At 45.1% G+C, this 24,815-nt stretch overlaps 1 protein-coding gene across 1 annotated transcript in view; it reads right to left on the minus strand.

Moving 5' to 3' along the window:
• Positions 1-24,815, minus strand: part of Kif3b (kinesin family member 3B) — a 49,018-nt gene that overhangs the window by 13,848 nt on the left and 10,355 nt on the right. Inside the window, exons 2-5 of the mRNA XM_050151113.1 lie at positions 4,867-6,332; positions 1,432-1,533; positions 1,101-1,223; positions 903-1,021 (exon numbers count right to left, since the gene is read on the minus strand). Of these exons, the coding sequence (XP_050007070.1) occupies positions 903-1,021; positions 1,101-1,223; positions 1,432-1,533; positions 4,867-6,270 (1,748 nt within the window). The 5' untranslated portion in view covers positions 6,271-6,332. The remainder of the gene's footprint in view (positions 1-902; positions 1,022-1,100; positions 1,224-1,431; positions 1,534-4,866; positions 6,333-24,815) is intronic.

Below are 24,815 nucleotides of genomic sequence, written 5' to 3' on the forward strand. Positions count from 1 at the left end.
AGAACTTGTCTCAGAAAAAAAAAAAATCCAAAGATGGCTTATTGATTGGTTGAAATACTAACATCATCTCAGCACTGATTTTTCATTGTTGTTGTTTGGTTGTTCTTGTGTTTTGGGTTTTCAAGGCAGAGTTTCTCTGTGTAGCTTTGGAGCCTGTCCTGGAACTAGCTCTGTAGACCAGGCTGGCCTTGAACTCACAGAGTTGTGCTTGCCTCCCAAGTGCTGGGATAAAGGCATGTGTCACTACAGCCTGGCTATTGTTTGTTTTTAAGACAAGCTCTCACTGTACAGTCTGGGTTGGGTTTGTGAGCCTCATGCCTCAACCTTCCAAGTGCTCAGATGACAGACATGCTGCTATACTTTATCACCTACAAAGCATTAAAAAATACATTGCTCAGGGGCCTGGGGAAGCAGCGCAGTTGGCAGAATGCTTGTATGATGCCTTAGGTTTGATCTCCAACACCACATAGAGTAGGCATGATAGCACATACCACCAGGAGTTCAAGGCCATCCTTAGCTACACAGCAAATTTGAGACCAGACTGAGCTACATGAGACTCCATCTCAAAAAGAAGATGCTCAGACTTCAAGAGAACAATAGTTCTTATAGTGCTCTGGTTGATGAGTATGAAGGTATTCATTTGGCCAATCAGAAAAAAGGTAATTAAAGATTCTCTCTTGAGTGACAGGTGAGACCAGAGAATCTGAAAGAAGCCAAAGATAAGGGTGAGAGAATGGGAAGAGCACGTGGTGACCTCACAGACTGAAATGAAAAGTGACTTTGGCAGGAGCATCAGCAGGCAGTGGGTGGCAGAGGCTGAGCTGGCAAGAAGCAGGTGGGCTGTCTTGGGACGGGTCTTCTTGGACCCAGGGGATGGCAGGACCCTGCTGACAGCTACTCACTTGAGCTTAAGCTCCCTGGTGAGCTCATTCTGCGTCTGCTCCAGCTCCTGGCGCTCCTTGATGTGTTCTTCTTGCAGGTCGTGGATCTCAGCCTTCACAGCCTGGAGCTTGGAAAAGAGCTGGAGCCAGGGGGACACAGGTGAGGAAAGGCTGTGCAAAGAAGGTGCACCCTCCCTCAGGGTCCCCGGCACTTCCTACCTTTTTGAGCTTTTTGGTCTTGATGTCTACCTCCTGCTGCAACGAGGTGTAAGTCTCTTTTAGTTCCAACGTCTCCTCGTCTCGACTTTCCATTTGCTGCTGGATTTCTCTTTCTCGACGTTTCTGAGCGATACCACAAAATTCATCAGCTTGCCCTAGCGACCTGTCTACACAGTATGGGTCTGGATGCTCCCAGTCGGTCTCCGGCTAGCAGGGGGCTGCCAGCTTCTCTCCGCTCCCTCTGAAGCTGCTCTCATACCACAGGTGTCAGCTCTGTGGCCTCAATCACGTCAGTCCACGCCTTCCTCCCCACGTAAGAACGCAAAGTTACCTGCTCTGCGATTTCCTGGCGCTTCTGCTCCAAGATCTTCTGTTGTTCATTTGTATGATCTACTATATTTTTTCCTCCAACAAGCAGCTTACTCTCCATGGCCTGAATGAGAAATAAAGTAAAATCCATCCTGTGGTCTCCCCCGGAACAACATATCCCCTCACAGGAAGACTGGAAGGATACTCTCTTGACTAAGCATGACAGTGTGTCCCTACGGTCCCAACATTCAGGAGGCTAAGGCTGGAGGATTACAAATTACAGGCCAATCTGGGCTACATATTGAGATACTGAAAAAAAAAAAACCACTCTCCCAAATAAATAAAAACTACTCTGGGGAAAAATACGTGCAAGCTGTCCAGAACAGGATGGGACTTCATTCTGATGACACTGAAGGTCTGGCTGTTTGAGATATGGCTTTCAGAGTTTGTTAGTTTGTTTCTTTGTTTTTTAAACAAGTCCTTTATCGGTTGTTTATCCAGAACACTAATCCCACTCTAGACACACTAAATCTATCTGGTGCGCTATAGACTAGAGATGTTTCTGTCAGTGAGGACCATAAGGCCCAGAGCCCGCCGAGGGACACAGACAAATAAGCAGGCTTTAAGCAGATGGCATGGGATGTTACTGTGAGGAAACTCTGAGAAGCTAGAGGGAGAGGGAACAGAAGAGGAGTCAGGCTTTGGGGGAAGTTGGAGACAGCTTCCTGTCTGAAGGGACAGCTACACAAAAAGCTGAAGTAAGAATTTCCTAAGAATAAAAAAGGCTTTTGTTTGCAAGGGTAGAATAAGGAAGTTGACAAAACCAGTAGAGGTTAAAGCAAAAGCCTCAGAACCCTGTTAAAAAAAATCCCTGTTTGATCCTGAAAGCCTCAGGAGTACATGTGCACAGGCAAACTGGGTTTTAAGATTACACCCCATAGCAGGAGAAATTTCTGGAAGAGGGCATGCTGATGGAGTGCAGGCAAGAGGCTACTATACATTGTGTGAGTGTGAGAGAGTGTGTGAGTGTGTGAGTGTGTGTGTGTGTGTAGCAGTAGCTTGGTTTCAAAGGCACTAATAATGGTGTGGTGTGGTATGGTGTGGTGTGGTGTGGTGTGGTGTGGTGTGGTGTGGTGTGGAATGGTGTGTTTATGTGTGTGTATGGTGGTAGCTAAGTTGCAAAGGCCCTGATGAGGTAAAAGCAAGAAGCCTTGGGACTGAGGAGATCACAAAAAGAGAGGGAGGAAGAGCATGCGAGGACAACTCCTAGGAGTCTAGCTTCACTGAGGTAAGGAAGGTGGAAGGCTGTTCTGATGGCACTGGTCAACAGAAGGCCATGGAGCCTGGGTGCCAGAAGGCAGCTGTACAGACTGAGAGGCGTCAGCGTGTAGATGAAGTTAAGCCAGGGGAACGAAAACCCAGAAACCAAAACCTCCTCTGCCTTGCTCTTAAGAAACTTTAGTTAGTTGGTCAGTGGTGGCACACGTCTTTAATCCCAGCACTTAGGAGGCAGAGGTAGGCGGATCTCTGAGTTCAAAACCAGTCTGAAAAATCAAAAAAAAAAAAAAAAAAAAAAAGGAAAAGAAAGAAATGAAACTTTAGCTGGGATAAGATGCATGGTGATGAGACACCTTTAATCTCAGCACTCATGAGGCAGAGACAGATTTCTGTGAGTTTAAGGTCAGCTTGTTCTACATAGTGAACTCCAGAGCCAGAGCTACACAGTGAGACCACATTGCAGAAAGGCTGGAGGGGAGGGGATGGAGAGAACATGGATATATTTTAGAGAAGAAATTAAAATTTGTATAAGTTCAGTAAGAAAGAACCCATGGGCAGTCCTAGTCCGGGCACCCAAGGAAACAGTGCACTGTACTAGATTAAAGAGGAGCTGAGGACTCTCCATACTCTAGAGTGCTGTCCAGCATCTGAGGAAACGCAGAGCAGGTGTCAGCACATCAGCAATAGGGCTATTGCCCCCCCAATGAAGAGAACAGCACAGGGAAACTGGCGGGGGGGGGGGGGGGGGGGGGGCAGAACTAAGCAGCAGTAAACAACAGGGTGCCGGGCTAACATCCCACAAAGACACTGTTCTACCTCACTACTATACAAAAGTTAGTCTGATAATCACCACTATGGGTAGGATGAGGAGTAAAGTGGGTGCTTCAAAAGCTTCCCTCTAGATCCTGGCCATGGTGGCACACGCCTTTAATCCCAGCACTAGGAGGCAGAGGCAGGCGGAACTCTGAGTTCTCCACCAGCCTGGTCTATAGAGCGAGTTCCAGGACAGCCAGGGCTCCACAGAGACACCCTGACTCAAAAAACGAAAAGAAAAAAAAGATTCACTCTAGAATCTAAGGGTGCCAGCAAGTCTCCTGGAGTCAGGCGCAAGAATGGTCACAGCAGAACACAGGGACGGCCCATCCGAGGGGAATGGAATGTCACAGAATATTCAGAACTGTAACAGTAATGGACATGACTAGAGGCTTCAGTCCGGGTTCTTAGGGACGATCGCTGGTAAATAAAAGCAAACGTGATAACACCTTAAGTAAATGCCCATGCGAAAGTAGACAGATGCTACAGGAGACAAAAGCAAGGCAACAGCATCATTGGTTTGGAGGGGCGAACACAGGAGCATCTAAGGAAATGGACACCGAGGCCGTGGTCCAACTGGGAGCGTGTTTGTCCCATGATGGCACATGCCTGTGTTCATTCTCGGCTACGATCAAGTTCAAGGCCAACCTGCACTATGTGAGACCCTGCCTTTAAAAAAGAAATGCTGGGTAGTGGTGGCACACACCTTTAATCCCAGCACTCGGGAAGCAGAGGCAGGCAGATCTCTGTGAGTTTGAGGCCAGCCTGATCTACAGAGCAAATTTCAGGACAGGCTCAAAAGCTACAGAGAAACCCTGTCTCAAAAAACTAAAAAAGAAAAAAGAAATGCTGCGCAAAGTGGTGTGCACCTGTAATCCTATACTGTATATATTATATAATATATATGATATATATTATATATACATCAAGACACTGATTCAAAAATACAAACAGAAACATCAAATAATCAAAATGATACCTACTTTCTCAAAGCAAAAAAGAGAGATAAGAAAAGAGGGCTGTCCTATTCTTCACTGGAAGCGAGGATGCCTGGGTATTAGTTTTATCACGGTTCATATTAGTTTTATCGCGGTTCTTCATACAATGCACATACATGACAACTGTCATGAATGCAGTTTGGTTTTGAATTTTATTTTAGGTGTATGGAAAAACAAGGTCTCACTCTGTAGCTCTGGCTGTCCTAGAACTTACTATATAGGCCTCACAAGCGATCCACCTGCCTCTGCCTCCTGGATACTGGGATTAAAGGTGTTTGGTGTTTGTCACCATGCCAGCCCCCACTGTATAATTCTTCTGATCAAAGAAATGGCACTGAAAGGGAAGGGGCCTAGGAAGGGCACAGTACCTTGATTTTGGCCCCCAGCATCTCAGCAGCATCCTTCTCCCGTCGCAGGTCCTCCATCTTTTTTTCTTTCTCCTTCAGCAGCCTCATCTTCTCCTCTGCAACCAAGCTGTGATCCTCTACAATGGCCCGCTTCTCAATCTCCAGTTTTTCTTGCTGTTCCCGCCAGTAATCATCCTTATCATCCCCTTCCTCCTCACCCTCTTCTCCCTCCTCCTCCTCCTCTTCCCCACCCCCACCACTGCCACCACCTTCCCTCCGCTTCTCTCGCCTCTTCCTCCTGCCAATGGAACGTTTTTCCAGCTGGGCCTTGAGCCGAGCAATTTCTTCCTGGAATTCTCGAAGCAGAGCATCCTTTGGGTCCTCATTGACCCTTGGCTTGTTCTTAATGTTTTTGGCACGATTGGCATATCTCAGAGTGGTCAGGGTCTCTTCTACATTGTAAGAGGCAGGCCCCACATTGGCTACCATCACAGTTTTGGCATTGCCACCAAGGGAGTCCTGGAGAAGCCTAGTCAGTTTTGAGTCTCTATATGGAATATGGGTGCTTTTGCCATCTACCAGGGCAGAGATAACATTACCCAAGGCTGAAAGGGACAGGTTGATTTTGGTTGCTTCCTTCAGTCTTTCCCCTTGAGCGCCAGTCTTGGCTTGCCGCTCACTGCCAGCAAGGTCTACAAGGTTCAGTTTTCCTACCCGGATGTGGTTTTCACCATCTAGGCCCACCTCGCTGCATTCGATCGTGATGACAAAGATTGCATGTGACCGTGAGCTGTGCTCGTTCATGTTGGTGGCACCGACAGATCGGTTCTGGTTCCCCACATTCATCACGTGCTCTATCTCCTTCACACTTTTGGTGACAAAGGAAGACAGATCCTTCACGTACACGCCCGTATCGGGCCTTTCTTTGAGCTCCAGCCTTTTGGTCTGATCCTTTGAGAGCAAGTCTCGGATCTCTTCCTGATAGATCTCTAAGTAAGAAGCCCTGACCAGGTACTGCTGATTCTGCGATCGAGAGATGTGGGTGAAGATGTGATCAAATGAGTTGGGGATGACCCCTCTTTTCTCAGGGTCACCACGGACTCCCTCCATGGTATAGGTTTTCCCAGTTCCCGTTTGTCCGTAGGCAAAAATTGTGCCATTGAAACCCTGTAGGACAGAGTCCACAAGTGGCCGGAACGTCTCGTCATAGAGTTCAAATTGCTTGGCATTCCAATCATAGACGGCATCGAAGGTGAAGGTCTTGGGCATCTCATGGGATGTGCCTTTGGGGTTCTTCACAGACACCTGCCCCAGCTTCACATCCACATCTACCACTTTGTCGAAGGATGCGGCCTTTTCTTTGCCATTCATGGGTCGACAGCGAACCACCACCCGGACTGACTCTGAGCTTTTTAACTTGGACATGATGAACTCTGACAGCTTAGCCTTGAGGACTGTGAATCCAAATGGCTCAGGATGCTAAGGTCCTAGGGAAAAAACAAAAGCAGTGAGCATGGTGCAGCTATCATCAGGGCTGCCTGACAGCAGTGGGTACAGCAGCCACCCTCACTTGCAAAGCTTCTGATGGCCGCATTTAAGCATTTTAGTACACTGAGTATTTCTCCTCATGGGACCTTAAGCAGCTTCAGTAGTAAACAACTCCAGTCCACTAATATTGATTCTTATCCACCCTCAATCAATATTTGACTTTATACCATAAGTAGAAACTCCGGAAGCTTTTACCTTACTTTTCTTCTTTTCTTTTCTTTTTTAAGAGAAAGAGGCTCAACCTTATCTCCTAATCCTCCTGCCTCCATTTCCAAGTGCTAGGATTACAAGCATGAAATATCATAGCTTTGTTTTGTGGGTGTTTTTTTTTTAATATTTATTTATTTATTATGTATACAATATTCTGTCTGTGTGCATGTCTGCAGGCCGGAAGAGGGCACCAGACCTCTTTACAGATGGTTGTGAGCCACCATGTGGTTGCCGGGAATTGAACTCAGGACCTTTGGAAGAGTAGGCAATGCTCTTAACCACTGAGCCATATCTCCAGCCCCCTTGTGGGTGTTTTTTTAAGATTTTTTTAAATTATGCATATATGTGCTCTGTGTGGGGACGTGCACTAGTGCAGATGCCCATGGAGGCCAAAAGAGGATGCAAGATCCCCTGAAGCTGTAGTCAGAGATGGCTCTGAGTCTCCTTACAGGGGTGCTAGAACTGAACTCCACTCTGCTGGAAGAGCACTAAGTGTTCTTAACCACTGAGCCATCTCTCCAGCCCTCACTAGAAGTCTTTTTAAAAAAAAAAAAAAAATAAAGGCTGGGTGGCCTTATATCCTATGAACTATTAAATCCCTAAGGACAGGAACTTGAAATGATCAAAATTTTAAATGTACAGGGGCCAGCAAGATGGCTGCCACCAAACCTAAGGGTCTAAGTTCAGTCCCCAGGATCCACATGGTAGAAGGAGAGAATTCTGACATGCTGTCCTTTGACCTCAACACACTCTAAGACTTGTCCATACATGCATACACACAGAGAGAGATAAATAAAATGTAATAAAATTGTTTCCACCCTTTCAATGCACAGACCTTTTTGCATAACAATCCTAAGGATTTATCCCACAGACAAGTGTCTCTCCGGGGTTATCTGTGGTGACACTGTGATAGCAAGAGAGTGGGGACAACTCTCCGGGCGGTGGTGGCACACACCTTTCATCCCAGCACTCAGGAGGCAGAAACAGGTGGATCTCTGTGAGTACAAGGCCAGCCTGGTCTACAGAGTTAGTTCCAGGATAGCCAGGGCCACACAGAGAAACCCTGTCTTGAAAAAAATATGAAAAAAATAAAAAAGAATGGGACAAGTCCAGGTTCCATTGAGAGGTATGATTAAATACATACATACAGGGAAAGCCAGCGTAGCTTTTTTTGTTGTTGTTTGTTTTGTTTTGTTTTGTTTTGTTTTTCAAAACAGTGTTTCTCTGTAGCTTTAGAGCTTGTCCTGCTAGCTCTTGTAGACCAGGCTGGCCTCGAACTCACAGAGATTCGCCTGCTTCTGTCTCCTGAGTGCTGGGATTAAAGGCATGTGCCACCACCGCCCGGCCAGGCCAGTGTAGTTATTTTTAATCTAAACAAATTCATACCAAAATCTAATAGGTCAATAAGTGAAGCACAGTTTATGGTTACACAGTGGGAGCTTACCAGGGGCACAAGAGTGGACCCTAATGCAAAGTACAGACTGAGGGATAGCTCAGCAACAGCATATGTTAGCAAACAAAGGCTGACTCAATTCCCAGCACCAAAACAAACACACATGAAAGGCACACAAGAAAATGAACAGGTAAAGAGGTAAAAAGGGGGGAGGGGAAACATGGGCTCCAGGCAGCCTGCAGGCCTAGCATTTGAGAGGCAAGTCTGTGCTTCATAACATGGCCTTGTTTCGGGTGGCTCAGGTGCCATGTACAAGACTGTGAGTTCTATCCCCAGCACCACAAAAGGGTACGCATATAATAGGCCTGCCAGGCACTTGGTGTCACACAGCCTCAACAGGGGAGCCACTGGGCCACAGGACTCACTGTGTACTGGCTTGCATGCCTAAATACCTTAGCTGGTGCTGGGAATACTTTTCAATTCTAAGAATCAATAAAAAAATGGTTTATGCAAAATAAACTTGTGCTTATGAGTGAAGATGTGGAATAGCACACTGCATTCAGCCATCGATTTAATACATTCTGAATGCAAGGAGGAAAAGGGCAAAAAAATATTTTAAAGAAAAAGAAAAAGCTCATTTGCTGCCAGGAAACTCAGAAGGCAGAATGGGTGGCTGGATGTGTCTTTAGGAAAGACAAAGGAGAGACCAGATCAGAGCCACGAGGGCACAGAGACCACAAGCTCCTGATAACCTCAGTGTGGGAATTAAAAACAAAACAAAACAAAAAAACCCAGAGGATTCAGGTTTAAAATTTAGTATTCAAAAGTCCTTTTATGCATGCAGGCCAGAAGAGGGCACCAGATCCCATTACAGATGGTTGTGAGCCACCATGTGGTTGCTGGGAATTGAACTCAGGACCTTTGGAAGAGCATCTCTCCAGCCTCTCAAAAGCCCTTTTAGAGACAAACGTTGCTCCCAGCCATTCCCCAGCCACCTAGTTTTCTTGGCCACAGACAAAAATCATTAGATCTTTTCCTTCTATCTTTATTTTCAGTGTGTGGATGTTTGGCCTGCATGTATATCTATGCATCACATGCATGGAGTGCCTGCAGCAGCCAGAGGCTGCATTGGATCCCCTGAGACCGCAGTTACTACTGATGATTGTGAGCTCCCATATGGGGGCTAGGAATTGAGCCCAGGTCCTCTCAAAGAACAGTCAGTTCTCTTAAAGCCCTGGGTCATCTCTCTAGTTCCATTATTACATTTTCAACCTAATATTTTAACAATGGGATATTATGCACAGCAATACACAATGGTTTGCATCTTGCTCTTTCTTACTACAACCTATCTTGAAGTTCTTATCCTCAACAAATAGAACAGCAGCATAATATCCCACTGTACAGATACATCATAACTTATTTAATCTCTGCTACAGGTGCACTTGTGTTGCTGGATGTGGCAGTGCACAACTGTAATTCCTGAATTTACCCAGCTGAGGCAGGAGGATTATGGGCTTGAGGCCAGGCTGGGCTCCATAGTAAGACCTGTCTCAAGCAACAAATAAAACAATAGGGGCTGGAGAGATGGCTTAGTGGTTAAGAGCATTGCCTGCTCTTCCAAAGGTCCTGAGTTCAATTCCCAGCAACCACATGGTGGCTCATAACCATCTGTAGTGAGGTCTGGTGCCCTCTTCTGGCCTTCAGGCATACACACAGACAGAACATTGTATACATAATAAATAAATAAAGAAAGAAAGAAATAAAGAAACAATAGATAGCTGTTTCTGATAGTCCACTGTGAAAAATCCAGGAAACAATCTTTTTTTTTTTTTTTTTTGGTTTTTCGAGACAGGGTTTCTCTGTGGTTTTGGAGCCTGTCCTGGCACTAGCTCTTGTAGATCAGGCTGGTCTCGAACTCACAGAGATCAGCCTGCCTCTGCCTCCCAAGTGCTGGGATTAAAGGGAAACAATCATTTCTTGTGTGGACAAAATATCTGAAAAAGTAAATCCTAAGAAGTTGAATTGCTGAATCGAAGAATGCACACATCTGTAACTGTAGCACGCAGAAGAGCTGGAATTACCCTACACAAAGAATGCACACATCTGTAACTCTAGCATGCAGAAGAGCTGGAGTTACCCTACACAAGGGATGCACGCAACTGTAACTCTAGCATGCAGAAAAGATGGAGTTACCCTACACAAAGGACACTGTTCCTCCCAGAAGCCATAAGTTGCCAAATGAAAAAGTCCAATGCCACATGCAGAATACTTCAAGTAGTTGGTCAGGTCAGTGGTGTCCCAGAAACTCCCAAATAATAAAGATTATGGTTACTGCTCTTGCTTGGCCACCAGAACTTAATGCTAAGATCCTACTGCTGAAGACACAACACAAAGTGGTCAAAGGAATGGAGAAAATCAAGCTGGTACCAATCAGGAAGCTTCCTTCTTGTAGGTTAGCTTTCCAAATCCTGAAGGTGCTATGCAGGCTGCTGTGAGTCCTGCAGACTACAGTGACTGGTGTGGTCAGTTGTGCACATGGGTGCAGTAGTGGCGGGAATAGTATGGAGGTAGCCAGCTGATTTCTGGTTGGATTTAAGGTTGACTCCACAGTAGGGAATGTGTGTACTGTACTGGAAATCTGGCCATGAGCCCATGGAGAGGGAACTCACAGACTCCAAGAATGAACCTACCATTTGATAAATGGACATAATATCAAGCTGAGCCCTGCATTTGCATCTCTATACCCATACATAGCACAGCTCTCGACTTCACCAGAGAAGCTTCTTTGTGTAACAGACAGTAGTTAATGCAGGAACTCACACTTGGCCGAGTGCAGAGAATCAGTCCTATGTGCTCAGCCACACATTGGACATCCATATCACCCTCCCCCTGTACAAGAGACCATGGCAGAAGAAGGGGCAGAAGAGACTGTTAAAGCCAGAGGTCAGGGAGGACCAGAATGAAGTAGATCCTTCTGAACATGGCAGGACCCCTGCACTCAGGACCTCCCAGCAGCTGTGGGTGCTCATACAAGATCAAGCCAGTCAACACTCTAGTGTGCATGGGAGAGGGGCTCACGAGCCCCCACCCCTCCCTGAGGAACTGTTGACAACTGAAGGCTTCTGGGGAACAGTGAGTCAACCACACTCCAGTGGATGGCCCTGAATCCATGTATATATGAAGCATATACTGGATTTGGAGGCCCTACTGAAAAAGAAAAAGGTAAGAAAAGAGAGCATGATGCTGGAGGGGCAAGGGAGGTAGATCCAGGAGGAAAGAAAAGGAGGGGTAGGGAGAGGGTAAATGCAATCAAAAGACATTCGTGCTATTCTCAAAGAATTGATGAAATATTACATAAAAAAGTCAAAATAAAAATTAGAACAAAGAACCAGAGCTCTTACTCTCTTTGAATGTGTTTTCTGTAAGTTCTGCAAAAACAGGAGTCATTCTCCTTTCACATGGGTAACTGTCAAACTACAAGGCACAGGCAAAGGGACTTACAAAGTCTCTACCATATCTGTACGCTAATATAAAGAGAGATTAAAATTAATATGAAAGGGTTTGGGGTTGCAGGCGTGGCTCAGCAGAGGAGCACATGACGAGAATGTGGGATGCCATGGGTTCAGTTCTCAGAATTTGAAAGAAAAAAGATTCTTCTAAGACTTTCATCAAACGTCACTGCCGGTACTATGGTTAAACCTTAATTCTGTCCATTAAACATCAAGACAACCATTTTCTACTGTTTAGTTTGTCATTTTCCTCTCATACAAAAATTGAGATAGAAATACCTACCTACTGACATGCAATAAGAACTAAATCTCATACTATTTAAAGAAAATGTACAAAGCTAGTCCATTCATTGGTCTTCTTAAGTCTAATTTTGTCACATGGAGCCAAGCATCTATAATCAAAACATTCAGGAGGCTGAGGCAGGAAGACTATTAGTTAGAAACCAACCAAAACTACATACTGAAACTCTGTAACACCCTCCTTTTATTTTCTGGCATCAGGCATTCATGTAGTACACACATATACATGTGAGCAAAACATTCATACACATGAAATAAAATAAAATTTTAAAAAAGAAATTTTAAAAAATAAAATCAAGCCAGGCTATGGTGGCTTACGCCTTTAATCCCAGTACCTAGGAGGCAGAGGCAGGTGGATCTCTGTGAGTTAGAGGCTAGCCAGGTCTATAGAGCAAGTTTCATGAAGCCAAGGCTACACAAAGAAATCCTGTCTCCAAAAACAAACACACACACCAATTAATTAATTAATTAAAGTAGAAATGTTATCAGATGGGAAGGAAGAACCAGGTGCTAAAGCCAGGCAGAGTGGTCATAACTTTAATCCTAGCACTTGAGAGGCAGAGACAGGTGGATCTCTATGAGTTTGAGGCCAGCTTGGTCACCCTGGTCTACATAAAGAGTTCCAGGCCACTCAGGTCTACATAGTGAGAGCTTATCTCAAATAAATAAATAAATTTAAAAAGTAGAAAGAAAAAAAGAAGGAAGAACAAATGGCTTTTCTTTCTGTGGAAGGCACCCTCAGCTATGACTGTGCCTGACTACTCCTTTTGTTGGTTAGGGGTTTTTGCTTGTTTTCATCTACTCGATAATCATCTATGTTCATCTGAGAAGAAACCTCAGTGGAGAAAATGCTCCATCAAATCCACATGTAGACAAGCCAATAGGGCATTTTCATGACTCAGAACTCAAGACTGAAGGGCAAGTCCACTGTGGGTGGTGCCATCTCTGGGCAGGAGGTCCCAGGTTGTGTAAGAAAGCAGCTGGGCAAGCCAGGAGGATCAAGCCAGTCAGCAGCATTCCTCTGCAGCTCAGCTTCAGTTCCTGCCTCCAGGTTCCTCCCTGGAGCTCCTGCCTTGGCTTCCCTTCATGATGGACTGTAACCTGTGGGCCAAATAATCCTCCTCACTCCCCAGATTACTTTGGTCATGGTGTTTTATCACAGCAACTCAAAGCAAACTGGGACATGCCACCTCTCTCCAAAGTCCAGCAGAGGCCTACCAAAGCTGGTGTGAGCAAAAAGGGAAGCACAGGCCCCAGAGCCTCCTTTGGGAAGGCCTCGGATGCAGCACCTGGCAGCCAGACAGGTGGACTGCAGAGTTCAAGAAGGTGGGGTTACAGGCTCCTGGGCATCATGTCCTCCTGAGGAGGCAGTCTGTCCCCACTCACACCTGTGAAAACACTGTGGCCTGAGCCTGTTCCATAAAAAGCCCACAGCAAAGACCTACAGGCCTGGCTACTACATTTTTTGAGCTGCAAAGTGGATTAAAAACAAAGGAATGTGTTTAATGATCCACATTCATCTTCAAAATTCCTAAAATGAGTCCCTGCATTAAATCTCCTCAACTCGGAACACATTTCTTTTCAGAGCTCACCCAGCTAGAGCAGTAGCCATGTATTATTGATGTTTTACTTCAAGAAGACGGGCTAATTCAATTTCCTGTCTCCGGAACTGCAAATCTGTTCTGGGTCCTCCTCAGCAGAGAGGGCATTCTCAGGAGGATGTCGGACTCCCTCCCGTAGGTCCAATCACAGAGTGATAAATCTTGAGAGACACCCAGCAGTTCAGTCAGCAGCCTGTCGCCTGAGTCCCAAGAACCTTTGCTGTCAGACCCAGCAGCCCGGGTTAAGAGCCACTGGCTGGCTGGCTGGCTGTGCAAAGCTGTGTTCTCCAACCTCGCGACTTGTGCCTGCTGAGAAGATCAGTTACTTGTTTCTCAGGGGAACCACAGCCTTCCACACTCTTTGCTGGGCACTTCATTTTGGATTCATGTTACCCTTGCTGGTTGTCATGGAGACTCACCTCAAAGTCTAGAATTTGGTGTGGACTACATTCTGAGCAACTATCGGTTACTAGCACAGAGGTCACAAACTGGTCACATTCTACATGAAAGGATTTTTTTTTAAAGTGTATATGTGGTCATTGAGGCCATAGCTTTGTATATGTTACACAAGGGCTCTGCCACTGAAACACACTCACAGGCCTCTGCTTATATTTTATTGACCAAGCATGCTATTTTAAAAAGGGGGGAGGGGTGGAAAGAGAAGAGGGAGGGGAAAATGAGGTTGGGATATAAAATAAATAATTAAATGTATTAAAAAAAGGGGGGGGTCAAGAAGGAAGGTTGGGTATGGTGGTACACACCTCTACACACTCAGTAGAGGCAGGCAGATCTCTGTTTGAGGTCAGCCTGGGTCTTCATAGTGAGTTCCAGGCCAGCCAGGGGCTACATAGCTAGACCCAATCTTTAAAAAACAAAACAAAACAACAATAACCAAAAACGAACAAGGGATGATCAATGACAATGAGATGGTTGATTGTGTAGATGCTTGCTGCCGAGACTGACAACCTTAGTTTAATCTCTGGAACCCACATGGTAGACAGAGAAAATGGACTCCCAGTGGTTGTCCTCCAACCGCCACACATACACAATGACATGCATACGCCTGCACACACAATGACATGCATACGCCTGCACACATACATACACCGCCACACATACACAATGACATACATACGCCTGCACACATACATACACCGCCACACATACACAATGACATGCATACGCCTGCACACATACATACACTCACACACATTCACAATGACATGCATACGCCTGCACACATACATACACTCACACACATTCACAATGACATGCATATGCCTGCACACATACATACACTCACACACACTCACAATGACATGCATACGCCTGCACACATACATACACTCACACACACTCACAATGACATGCATACACCTGCACACATACATACACTCACACACACTCACAATGACATGCATACACCTGCACACATACATGCACTCACACACACTCACAATGACATGCATACACCTGCACACATACATGCACTCACACACTCACAATGACATGCATATGCCTGCACACACACACAATGATATGCATACGCCTGCACACATACATACACTCACACACACTCACAATGACATGCACATGCCTGCACACATACATACATTCACATTCAGAAACATATCCATACACAATAAATAAGTGTAACTATTAAAAAAAAACAGCCCAGCACTCAGGAGGCCGAGGCAGGCAGAACTCTGTGGTCTACATAGTGAGTTCTGGGCCAGCCATGGTTACATGGTAAGAATCTTGTCTCAAAGAAAACAAACAGAGTGATAGCAAGATGCAGCTCTGTGGGACAGCGGTGCTGAGCTTGTGGGGACTTCGGGGTTTGGTCTCCAGCATCAAAACCCTCCAACATTTTCCTCTCCCTCTTCTCCTCCTATTCCTCCCATCTTATTTAAACAGCACACCAGTCAATAAAATGTAAGCAGAGGGCTGTGAGTGTGTTTCAGTGGCAGAGCACTTATGTGTCATATACAACAGGCTGGAGAGATGGCTCAGAGGTTAAGAGCACTGGCTACTCTTCTAGAGGTCCTGAGTTCAATTCCCAGTAATCACATGGTGGCTCACAGCCATCTATAATAGGATCTGATACCCTCTTCGGGCCTGCAGGCATATATACAGAGCACTCATATATAAAATATAAATAAATAAAATTGAAAGAAGAAAGAGAGCAGGCTGAGCACGCCATGGAGACCAAGCCAGTAAGCAGCATCCCTTAATGGACTCTGCATCAGCTTCTGCCTCAAAAAAAAAATTGTAGAGATATTTTGTTTGTGTTTTAACAAATAAAGCTTGGGGCTGAAGAGATGTCTCAGAGGTTAAGAGCATTACCTGCTCTTCCAAAGGTCCTGAGTTCAATTCCCAGCAACCACATGGTGGCTCACAACCATCTGTAATGGGGTCTGGTGCCCTCTTCTGGCCTGCAGGCATACACACAGACAGAATATTGTATACATAATAAATAAATTTAAAAAATCTAATTAAAAAAAAAACAAATAAAGCTTGCCTGAAGATTAGAGTACAGACTTAAGCCACTAGAGGCCAGGCAGTGGTGGCACACACCTTTAATCCCAGGACTTGGGAGACAGAGGAAGACTCTGTTAGTTCAAGGCCATCCTGGGATACTTGAAATCGATCCAGTCTAAAAGAGAAGCAGAGCTCCCACAGAGGTGATCCCAGCACTTGGGATCATATGCCTTTAACCCCAGCACTAGGAAGGTGGGGAGAGGAGTGGCATGGCTGAGAGGAGAGAGGAATATAAAGTGGGAGGAGACAGGAGCTCAGTGCAGTCTGAGGCCGCAGTCTGAAGATGCAGTCTGAGGATAGGATCGCCCCTTTGGTCTGAGCACTGGTAGAGGTAAGAACTCTAGTGGCTGCCACTCGCTTCTCTGTTCCTTCAGCTTTCCCCTCCTGATAGCTGACTCTGAGTTTTTATTATTGAGACCAATTAGAATTTGTGCTACAAAAAACCCTCAGAAGCTCCACCTTCTCCACATGTTCATGTTCTGATGGAACCTTGCACATGTGCAAAAAGAAACATAGACAAGGATGCTTCTTTTCTGTTTTTGATACAGGGTCTCACACTGCCCAGGCTGACCTCAAATTCACCGTACAGCTGAGGCCAATTTGAACTTCTGATTCTTCTGCCTTGACCTCACAAGTGGTAGGATCACAGGCATGTACCACCATGCCTAGCTGACACAAATACTCCACCAAGTGAGCTACATCTCTAGCCCCCAGAAGTGTAATAATAACAATAACAGAAAGTGACAGCTACACACCAATTTATGGGAAACCAAAATTAAAATATTACAGGTAGTCCAGTGCAGTGGTCAGTAAAGTAATAAGAGGTCTTCAAGACAAGCCACAGCCCAAACCAGGCCCACACCCATCTCTGTAAATGACATTTCACTGAAACATAGCGTGACCCTTTGTTTACATAAGCCTAGATCTACAGTGACTATAAAAGGGCTGAGTAGACAGAGGCAGGCGGATCTCTGTGAGTTCGAGACCAGCCTGGTCTACAGAGCTAGTTCCAGGACAGGCTCCAAAGCCACAGAGAAACCCTGTCTCAAAAAACAAAAAAAAAAAAAAAAAAAAAAAAAAAGGCTGAGTAGAGTGGTTGTAACAGAGAAAGTAAGGTCCCCCCAAGACCAAAATTTACCAATTTGGACTTTTGCAGAAAAAGTGAGTCAGTTCTTGAACTGATAAGGTTTAGTTCAGACTCACTTACAAAATGGGACCCTGTCTCCAAAAAAACCCACCGAGACCAAGTTGTAGAGAAGGGTGTACACACCAATGGGGAGCCAGCTGCCCGAACTGGACAGTGGAGAAACAAGCGAGAAAAGGCAATTAGACAGGGAAAGAGATTCAACTCAACCTGCAGTATTTTATAATTTCTCTTTTAAAAGTACAGTGAGCAAAGGAGACATGAGCTGAACATATGGCACACACCTTTAGCCCCAGCACTCTGGGGGCTGAAGCGCTCGGATGGGTCACTGTGAGTCTGAGGCCAGCCTGATGTACATACTAAGTTCCAGGAGAGCCATGGCTACAGGGTGAAACCCTGTCTCAGAAAGAAAAGTCCACCACACTGTGCCATCGTTAAAAAGACTGACCCCAGATGCTCAGTCAGAGGTCACGAGCCTGAGTTTAAAATCAATATGGACAACGCAGGGAGTGCTCGTCCCCCCCACCAAAAAAATAACAATGACTTAAATTTATTTTGTCTCAAGAGTACCTGGTTTTATAAAAAAAGATTTTAATAAAATATTTTAAAGCAGAAAAGAAAAACATTTAGCAAAACTCTATAATACCTGGGAAACGGTTATAGATGAAAAAGCAGTTTATAAAATTGAATGGCTTCATGTCATTGTTATATAAAAATAAAACACTTGCTGGGTGGTGGCAGACACCTTTAATCCCAGCACACAGGAGGCAGAGGCAGTCAGATCTCTGTGAGTTCAAGGCCATCCTGGTCCACAGAGCTAGTTCCAGGACAGTCAGGGCTACACAGTGAAACCCTGTCTCAAAAAACAAAGCAGTCATTGAAACATCAGCAGTGGTCCACTTTTGGTGATGGGAATGCAGGAGATTTCCCTGTTCTTCCAACACATCTGTATTTTCCTAATTCTCCTTTCATAGGTATGCGGCCTCTTCAAATGGGGATAAAAATAAATGTCTGGCAGTTCCACAGAAGCAGCCCTGCAAGAAGCAGTCCAGACACACAGAGCACACATTAATACATCTCTAATCAATACACGGCAATGCTGTCCTCTAAGAGAACAGGGCAGGCCTGTCAACGGCCTGCCCAGGGCTCAAGGATGGAGTGTCTGAGATGCAGCCTGTGCCACAGATCATGTGCACTGTCAGAAAAGCACCACAGGAAATAAAAGCAACATTGTCAGCCAGCCTAAACCACCTTCATTCACAGACTTTGCCTAAGAAAGCATCAGTCTCTGTATCAGGACCCCGAAATTCTGAAGTACACTGTTGGAAAGGACATTCTCACCCTGGTCCCTAAGATGCATTTTCACAACGGGAGTTACAAGATTTCCAAATGAGCATAGTGACTCACACCTGTGATTTGCACACTGGGGAGGTAAAGTGGGGGGATCACCAGGGCCCAGGCATTGGAGACACACACACACACACACACACAGTTTGTTCATCTCTGATTACAAAACATCACTATCTTGCAGAATATTTAAAAGAACATGAAATCTGCATTGAGGGATTAGTTCTTCATTTTCTTGTGATTGCACAAAACCTAACTGTAGGGTAGGCTGGTGTGGTATCACATACCTTAATCCAAGCACTCAGAAGGCTGAGGCAAAGGACGGTGATCTGAAGGCTAGCCTGACAACACCGAGTGATCCTGTCTCAAAATACCAAAACTAACAACAAATCCAGCCTCCACACATTTGGAGGGAGATGCAAGAGCCACAGAGCAATAATGGTTGTCAGGTGGCTGGTTTCCCTAAAAGAGCCAGGTGGCAAGGCCAAGGTAGGAGAAGAACGTCACTGTGTGCACTTTTACGCCCACTGGATTTTAGAGCATGTGGATATACACTATCTAGTCAACCTTTTTAAATCACGGACTAGGAATGTGGCTCACATGGGAGAAGCTTGCTGAGCATAAAAGAAACCCTGAGTTTGATATCCAGCACCAAAAACACACAGACATGGTGGTGCAGCACTGGGGAGGTGGAGGCAAGGGAGTAAAAAATTCAGTCATCTTCAGTTATACCAGGTTTGAAGCTTCAAATACATAAGCTCCTATCTCAGAAACAAAAACATTTTTGAATAATGTTGATATACCTAGTTATAAACAATTAAATTAGGAGGCTGAAGTGATATCTCCATGGTTAAGAGGAAGACACTGTTCTTACAGAGGACACAGGTTCAGTTCCCTGGACCCACATGGTGACTTAGTATGATCTGTAACTCTAGCCTCAGGGATCTGCCTCCCTCTTGTGGCTTCTTTGAGCAACTAAACATAAACAGCACACACTCATAAACATAAACATTAATCTTCTTTTAAATGCAGGTAGGATTTGGAGAGATGACTCAGTAGTTACGAGCACTGTTTTTGCGGATGACCTGAGTTCAGTTCCCAGCACCTACATGGCAGTTCACAACCATATGTAACCCCAGTTCAAAGGGATCCAACACCCTCTTCTGACTTCTGCAGGTCAGGTGTACACATAGTATATAGACACACATTTAGGCAAAACATTCAAATACATAAGATAAAAATAAATCTAAAAAATTGCTTACTGTGATAAAAAAAAAGATCACAGCATGAGCTTTAGAGCTCAACAGATATGAGCATTGCACGGTCTCTACTCGCTCAGTCTTAAGAGTCTTATGTGAGCTGGGCAGCAGTGGTGCATGCCTTTAATCCCAGTAGAGGAAGCTGCAGATGGATCTCTGTGATTTTGAGGCTAGTCTGGTCTAAATAGCAGGTGACAAGCCAGCCATTGGTACTGTTAGACCCTGTCTAAAAGAACAAAATTACTTCCATTGAGTGAGGCTGTCAAGAAGCACGCCCCAAAGTACTGCATCCACTAATGGGGCAATAGGATTGTGGGTCACAGTACTATCTGGTTGGTGAGCTTGCATATCTTCTTTCGTATGTCTGTCTTTCTGTTCTTTGGACTTTCTGATGGGTTCGTGTATTTGGTTTTTATAATCAAATTGGGAGGAAGCAATAAAACCACTCCCTGCTTGGGGAAATGTCAGAGGCCCTGAGTTATAGCAGGTGACAACTAGTGTTCAGATGTCAATCCACCAGATGAATACTTCTCTGATGGAGTTTAATCCCGCCCAGGCAAGGCCTGCAGGAGCATTGACTCTGGAAACTGTTGCTCACTTTTGCTAAAGCAGCTTGGTGTCTCCCCAGTACCTGCATTGCTCATGTGATGTGTATATGTAATCTCATGATTACATCTCAATTTTATGGGCACATATCTGTGGGTAGTCAGAAAGATGAATTTTCATATAGCTACATAATTTTGATAAATAGAAAATATACTAGGACATGTTTCATTACTAGATCTATTTGTCCCATAACTATAAACACTTAAAAGCCCACTTTGTTCCTTTTTACTCAGGTTAATATCATAAAATAACAAATTTCTCCTCAGTCTAAAGCAAACTACACACAATTAGCTCACTTTTACCTCAAAGCAAGTTCCAACTAGACGAAAGGCTTTTTGTAAATAGACCATAAGTTTAAAGCTTTACAGCTATGTACAAGGTCAGAGCTGCAGGTATCCAACCAAGGTTGCTACACAAAGCACCCTAAGAAAAGCATGCCAACTCTTCGCTTGCCAAGTCTAGCTGATAAAAGACCTATGGATACTGTGCCACTGGGCTCTGATTACAGTCTTGCCCCTGTAGCCTTGAAACCCTTGTGTTGCCATGGCAATGGCTCAGTTCCTTATCGCTTACCCTAGGAATGTGCTTTTGACCAATGAGAGGTAACTCTTGTAACTTTTTCTTTGCTTCAAGCCTCTTGTAAAGAGAGAGTTTTTAGTCTGGAGTAGAAGCTGGGAGGAATTAGAAGTAGAATAGGAGAATTAGAATAGAAGCAGAAGAATAAACAGACTTGTTTGGAACAGCACAGTGTGAGCGGATTCATTCGCCCTGAGATACCCATAAGTTCCTTTCACTTCCTGTACCATCAGATCTGGACCCCGAAGAGGACCTTGGGGCTGGACCAAAGGCCCTCGATGGGGAGACAAGGCTAGCACTTTGATTTGGGTTTGAGCATCTGTAGATGACACATTCTTAGTAAGCAGCCTGAAAGTGTGCCCAGTAAGATGGGCAGTGCACCCCTGCACTGATCACAAAATGGTACTGAACATTTTGTATCTGGTGATACAAACAAATCATTTATCTGGGGGTGGGACAGAAACCCCTTTTTGTATTTAATTTTGTATTTATTGAAATCTCATAGATTTCCTATAAATTAATTCAAGTTTCCAGGACACCCCACTCACAGTGAGCCTGGGGTTTGTGTCGGTCAACAGCCCCAGCCCTCAGTGCGTCAAAGCACCGTCCATCTTCACCTTACCATTCTCTCTCCTTTAAGGCAGGGTCTCATGTGGCCTAGACCATCTAACGCCACACCATGAGCTATGCACCTGAGGAGAACTTTGAACTCCTGACCTTCCTGCATTCTCTTCCCAAGTGCTGAGATTACCTGTGTGCACAACCACACCTGCCTTGTTCCCCTACTTCTTGTGTGTGGGTGTACATGGGAGTGGAAACCAGAGGTTGTTCCCAGTCCCCAAACATTTCTCCATCTTGTTTGTTTGTTTGTTTTTCAAGACAGGGTTTCTCTGTGGAACAGCATTGGCTGTCCTGGAACTCACTTTGTAGACCAAGCTGGCCTTGAACTCACAAATATTGCCTGTCCCCCCCCCACACACACACACCTCCCAAGTGCTGGGATTAAACACGAGTGCCACCACCGCTAGACCTTATTTTTTATTCAGGTGTCTCCCTGGATCTGCAGCTCATGGATTTGCTAAACTGGCTAGTCAGCACACCCCAGCACTAGGAATAGAGACCTACACCACCGTGCCCAGCTTTTTATGTGGTTCTGGAGGTGAGAACACATGTCCTCGTGGTTGTGTGACAAGCACTTTATTAACCTAGCCATCTTCCCAATCCTGTCCCCCTACTTCTTTATGAAAAACAGTAACTCAGGTGGATTATACAATAAACAATCTACTTCTCTTGCATAGATCACCTCAAGCTTTTTGTTTTGTTTGTTTTGTTTGTTTATTTTTCGAGACAGGGTTTCTCTATAGTTTTGGATCCTGTCCTGGAACTAGCTCTTGTAGACCAGGCTGGCCTCAAACTTACAGAGATCTACCTGCCTCTGCTTCCAAAGTGCTGGGATTAAAGGCGTGCGCCACCACTGTGCGGCCAGCTCAAGCTGATGCCATGGTCTGGTTGTTTTCTTACCAGTGCTGTTATAATTGACAGACGGCACTGTTCTGTCCCTTCTCCCGGATGTACCACCTCTCAGTTCACTCACAGTGCACCCCACTCCCCGTGTCACTCGATACTCAGAATCAGACTCTGAACTCCCACCTGGCTGGAAAAAGCCTTACTGCCAAAAGCTTCTCATTCTGTGTGCTGATCCAGAAAAGACGTGAAGTTCCTAGGGTCACTGGGATGCGTGGTAGGTAAAAAGCACTCGCCGAGCAAGCTTGACAACCTGAATTTGATCCAGCTCCCAGAAGTTGTTCTCTGACCATTACATTCACACACACACACACACACTACATAAAATGTTTTTTAAAAGAGGAACCGCAGAAATGATCCAGCAGGTAAGAGTATGTGCTGCTCTTGCGCAGGACCCAGATTTGGCTCGTAACATCTATATTAGGAGGCTCACAACCACCTGTAATTCCAGTTTCTGGAGGTCTGACATCTTCTGGTCTCCATGAACACCTCTATGCATGTATTGCACATACATACATGCAGGCACACACACATAAAATAAAAATCGGTATTTTATGGGGGGGGTCGATTACATTCAAAGTAATGCATACACCTACATGAGAGGGTGCATTTTATCATCAGTAGAGAAATTATATTAGTGGAAGAAGGGAGCTAAGACACAGACAACTATAGATCACTCAATTCCTGACTGTATAGCATTTGACCAGTCACTTCAATGTGCTACGTTTTATGGACTGTACCCTTCAATTGTGAGATAAAATAAATTATTTTTGCTTTAAAAAAAATAGTATTTTAAAAATAATTTTATCTTTTTAAGATAGATACAAGCATTTTCAGATAAAGTTATGTGTTCTACAATTTGTTTCAAAATAATCTGGGTGAGTAGATGGGACTAGAGGGGGCTGCCTGACGCTGGTATAGCCTGGAGGTGATAGGTCACTGTTCCTTGCTACTTTCTTTTGCTTGTTTGTTTTGTTTTGTATGATAGCCCTCGCTATCCTGGACCTCACTTTGTAGACCTGACTGGCCTCAAACTCAGAGATCTGCCTCTGCCTCTTCCTCCCTAGTGTTGGGATTAAAAGTGTGCACTACCAAGGCTGATTCCTTTCAACAGCTTTTCATTAAATAATTTTTAATTATGGTTGGAAATATAAACACTACCAGCTACAGTAGAACATACAAGTAGTCTCAGCTCCTGTGTGTGTGGGAGGGGGTGCTGAGAGGAGAACTTTGTAAATTCAAGGCCAGCTGGAGGTCAAGGAAAGCTTCTGGGGACACAGATTAGTGGTAGAGTTGCAAGAGGCACTAGTTTAAGTCCCCGGAGCCTTAACAACAAACAACAACAACAACAAAACCAGAAATGTGAACAACGGACGAAGCTGCATGAGAACCATCACTAACTCATTCTCTTGGTAGCATTATTCACACTGTAAACCCTGGATACAGCCTTCGGGACAGTGGGAAACACCCAGGACCTGCACTTCTCGAAGGTCAAACACAGTGGAACACATTTGCACGTGGGCAATAGCAGGGTTGTTATTTCTAGGTGATAGGACTTGGTCTTTCCATGAGTTCCTTGATATTTCCACAACGGAAATAATTTTATTTTCATAAACAGGAACATTTTCCCTTTTTAAAGGCTGCTGAGCAAAGCATCAAGGAGAAACACCACTTCTCAGGGCATCCCAGATTCCTTACTGTTCCTCCTGCAAAACCGAAGACCACCTTCTGTTGTCATCTCAGTCACCTGAGCAGACACTCGTGTTCCTGCGTCATCAGCAGAGGGATGGCTGCTGCCACCCCTGGGCTGCTAGAGGCTGCGCAGCGCTCCTGCTCCTGCTCTGCCCAGTGTTCTAAACAAAAGGCCACACAGCCCCACTGATACCGCTGCTAAAGGTGCTTGCTATTCAGGACTGCAGTGTGGGTGACAGTGTGTTAATGTCCCCAATCCCAGTTGTCTTTCTATTCCCCCTGGACCACACCCACGTCTTCACTGTGCTCTAGTGTAAGCAAAGGAGAGTGCTGTAACTACCAAACTAAAGTCCCACTGTCATCGGTGAGGGAGCTCCCTAGTGCAGCGGTATGCTAAAGACAGGTCTGCCAGCGGTGACGGGCTCAGTGTCTGCAGTCAGGTGACAAAGTGAGGAGACACAATGATCCCAAACAGTCCCACCTCAAGATGTAATGCAGTCAGAGCTGGGTGATACACGCTTTTAATCACAGCATTCGGGAGGCAGAGGCAGGTGGATCTCTGTGAGTTTGAGGCCAGCCTGGTCTACAGAGTGAGTTCTAAGACAGCCAAAGCTATTATACAGCAAAGCCCTGCCTCAAAACCCACAATAAATAAATAAATGAATAATAAAGACATGACACAGATTGGTGGCAATGGCCAGGAGAGCTGACTGTTAAGAA

Source organism: Alexandromys fortis, unplaced genomic scaffold (genome assembly GCF_014885135.2).
Source record: "Alexandromys fortis isolate MF-2015 unplaced genomic scaffold, M_Fortis_MF-2015_v1.1 scaffold_27, whole genome shotgun sequence".
Lineage (NCBI taxonomy): Eukaryota > Metazoa > Chordata > Mammalia > Rodentia > Cricetidae > Alexandromys > Alexandromys fortis.